Genomic DNA, 3,771 nt, shown 5'->3' on the forward strand with positions numbered 1-3,771 from the left:
GCGGCGCGCCCGAGGTCCGTTCCTCGCTAGTGCAGATCGGGGATCTGCGCTAGCGGGGACGCTGAACGCGGACCCTAGAGAAGCATTGCATCATTTGTTTTCAAGAATGGAGGGATTTTTTAATTCTATAGTTTCTGCTCGTGTCTGAGTGTACAAAAACACAAAACGAAGAAAGAATAAAGCTCCTTTGTAAACATCCTGTGCGTTTGTATAGAAGCACAATGCGTGTCAACTTGGTTTACTTTTGTGTTCGTTCATAGGAGATTCCTGTGAAGTCACGAGCTGCTCGTCTTGGCTGCTTATTTCCTTTGTTCTGCTATTCATGATCCCTGCTGTACCCATGGCTACAGTAAACAGACCGGCAAATGTGTTCACCTCTCCGTGGTTTTTACTTCATCCTCAGCAACACAACAAAAACTTCTCATCTCCACCTCACGACTTGCTGCCTCACAGTCCGACAGCCATTAAGAAATTTCAAGACCTTTCCTCAAAATCTGACTTTTGCATTCAAGATGGGCAGCAGGCAGATATCCATCAGGAGAGCCACCTCCGCCGGGTACAGGATGCCAGACAGAACCGCAACCAAAATTACATCCCTGTCCTCAGTCTCTTTAAGTAAGACGCATCCGGGGACGCGACAAATACCGTCACAGTCTGAAAAGGAAAAGCAAACCTGGGGTGACGCCGTCAGGAAGGACCATGTCTGGAGAGAGTTCGTAGAAGCAGAAAGACGAGGAGAAAAACTGTGGTGAGTCCTTTGTTGTCGTTTTTTTAGCAGTTTTGAGCCATGTACTTTTGTCAAATTGTACTCATTTATAACAAACACAAAAAAATAGCAAAAAAATATGGATTTACTCACTTGCTTATGTGATAATGGCTGTGAGCTGGTTTACTCTTATACCCAGAAGAGCCAAAAGTAAAGAATTGATGAAAACGAGAAGGCAGAACTGTAGAATTCACAATTTGATTTAAAAATTGTTTGAACATAATACTATTGAGACTGTTTATTAATTTTACAGTAATTAAAAAATATTGAATATAAAAAATGTAAATAACAATATATATATAAATATAAATAAATAAATACATGTATATATATATATATATATATATATATATATATATATATATATATATATATATATATATATATACATATCCATAAAATATTAGCCTCAAATGCAGTGTTGCTTGTGCATAATAACAAGTATCTCCTTCTTGGCCCAAATCAGGTTTCCAGATCAGGTATTGAAGTGTTTTTTTACATCTCCACTCAGTTATTAATTCATAAAAAAAAGACTTCAAATAACCTTTGAAGCTTCCTATTAATTTTAATGGGAAAACCACCTCGACGTTCACACAGTGAGATATTTTTTGTAGGAAATTAGGGAATCTTTTTCAGAGCACTGCAAATTAAAAAGCTGTAATTACAAATCGTAATGTTCTTTTTTTTTTCTCACAGGCATGAAAACTGGAGTTTCTTGAAGGAATATGATTCATTGGTAAGAAATCATCCTGTTTGACCATTTAGATACAGCCATCAGTGGCCGACATTGGCATTTCAATTGTTAGGTTGCCGGCGGCTGGGCTGCACAGGAGATCGCCAATTTCACTATATATACGGCAAAACTGTAGCATTAAACAATCGCAAGTTAAACTTCTCTAGGGGAGCGAAAAAATAAAATTATTATTTTTAAAAAAAAATTATATAACATGTTAAATCAATGCTCCTTTGACCAATTCAGAAAATAAAATAACATATTTGGTATTGCCATGTCTGTAAAAGTCTGTACTCTAAAAATATTAAATTAATAATAACAAGAAAGAAAATCATTTGCCAGAATTGCCACTTTTCAGTCACCGCAACCCCCTCTAAAAAAATGCAATAAAAGTGACCAAAATGTCAAACTGTATGGATCCCAAAGCCGACTGACGAGAAAGTACACCTGGCCACGTGAAAGCCCTAACATGGCTCTATAAACTGAAAAGTAAAAAAAAAAAAAATTATTGGTCTCAAAAATGGCGGCACAAAGTACATTTTTTTTGCAAATTTTTTTTAACCATTTAAAAAAGTTTTTTTCTTAAATACACTGAAAAATATTGTGTTTGGAATAAATATATTTAGGAATCTGCTATTCCCACTGAAAAAGTAAGCTGAGCAGAAGGGATTTTTTTTAAAATAATTTCTGGGTGTAAAATTCCGATGTTCAGCGGACGAAGCTCCTCCCACCTAAACCAAATTCCGCCTACTCATCAATTTTATTGGTTAACAGCAAATAGGCGGAGTTTCAACCATGAGCGGGCGCGGTTTCAGCCGCATTAACGCCAGCTTAAATATGTGTTCACCTATTGTGAACACATATTTAATAGGGATCCATTCAGGATCCAAAACAGCCGGCTCTTTTTGGTGAAAAAAACAAGATCACCAAAAAGATCCAGACTGCCCATCACTATTTTGAGTCCTGACAGTGTGCGCACCAGACGTTGTCAGGATTCTCCTGTGTTGAGGCAGAGAGCAGGCGGTTACCTGACACAAGTATGTGAATTGCATACTTTTGGCCACATTCAGACTAGACGTGCTCAGCCTCGTTCAATTCACTTGTATTGAGTGAAGCTGAGCTCGTCTAGTTGGCATGTGACCACATTTATGCAAATTGCTCTCTGGCAACACCGGAAAATCCTGACAGCATGAGGTGCGCACACTGTCAGGATTCAGAAGTCTGCAGTCACATATACAGTAGTAACTGCAGACTTCCATCAAAAGATCAGACAACTCCTGTAATGATCATTACCTGCAGGGTGCGGCCTGATGCGAACGTTGTGGAGCCTCCCCATCTGCAAATCTGGCCCAAAGTCTGTAAGAAAACGAATAAATTATAAAACCTGCATTATGATATTAAAGAAATTCACAAATTGCGTTAACCATTACATAGCCAGCAATGGATTCACAAATGTCTTATCCGTTTCAGGGCAATAAGAAAGCCGTAGAGACGTTACCTGACAATGTGCCTATCTTCTCCGATCAAGTACCGAACACAACCAACCAAAATATTGGGAGCAGGATAAACACAGATCTGGGGAAAACACTGGTGTATATGGATTTCCTTCTCACCAGTGGAAATCAGAAGAAGAAACTAGGAAGCGAACTTCAGCCGTGCTAGTCTCCATTACACCCCTGGAGCAGCAATCACCCAGAACACTCTCGTTGACTGAAAAAACATTGTTTACATTTTACAATATTCAGTGGAAGAACAAGGCCACAAATGTATTTATTTAAAGAACGGAATTTGATGCCGACAACTGGAAAATGTCTAGAGTCATATGAGATAATGGTCCTGATATAATTTAATAAATGTCATCTAGTAATTAGAGAGGGTTAAATTAATTTGATAGCAATTATCAAATATTCTTGTCGATTAGGATATACATTTAGAGGTTAAAAAAAACAGAAAAAAAGTCACACACACCTTCCCAAATCCATCTCTCATAAAGCAGCAATTAAAGAGAATCTGTCATCAGGTTTTGTAATCTGAGAGCAGCATGATGTAGGGGCAGAGCCCCTGATTCCAGTGATGTGTCACTTACTGGGCTGCTTCGTGGAGTTTGGATAGAATCCCTGTATTCTCTGCTGTAAATGTAGAAGCACTCACAGAATGCTGAGCTGTGCATATCCCCGCCCCCACCACTGATTGGCAGTTTCCTGTGTACACTGTGCATAGGCAGAAAGCTGTCAACCTGTGGTGGGGACGGGGTTACACTGATTAACTGTAC

The 3,771-nt window shown here is 38.7% G+C and overlaps 1 protein-coding gene across 1 annotated transcript; it reads left to right on the plus strand.

The window, feature by feature from the left end:
- Positions 1-312: 312 nt before the first annotated feature.
- Positions 313-3,332, plus strand: CIMIP5 (ciliary microtubule inner protein 5). The gene is made up of 3 exons (XM_077293052.1): positions 313-748; positions 1,463-1,502; positions 2,970-3,332. Exons 1-3 carry the CDS (start codon positions 366-368, stop codon positions 3,159-3,161), a joined length of 615 nt encoding a protein of 204 aa, XP_077149167.1. The 5' UTR covers positions 313-365; the 3' UTR covers positions 3,162-3,332.
- Positions 3,333-3,771: the final 439 nt, after the last annotated feature.

Source organism: Ranitomeya variabilis, chromosome 2, assembly GCF_051348905.1.
Source record: "Ranitomeya variabilis isolate aRanVar5 chromosome 2, aRanVar5.hap1, whole genome shotgun sequence".
NCBI classification, from domain to species: Eukaryota; Metazoa; Chordata; class Amphibia; order Anura; family Dendrobatidae; genus Ranitomeya; species Ranitomeya variabilis.

What these genes read in the sequence shown, in the direction of transcription:
- CIMIP5 (XM_077293052.1), top strand. Translation starts at nt 366, where the DNA reads ATGTGTTCACCTCTCCGTGGTTTTTACTTCATCCTCAGCAACACAACA. An exon ending in AGACGAGGAGAAAAACTGTG is followed by an intron (nt 749 to 1,462) that starts GTGAGTCCTTTG and finishes TTTTTCTCACAG; the next exon opens with GCATGAAAACTGGAGTTTCT. An exon ending in TGAAGGAATATGATTCATTG is followed by an intron (nt 1,503 to 2,969) that starts GTAAGAAATCAT and finishes TATCCGTTTCAG; the next exon opens with GGCAATAAGAAAGCCGTAGA.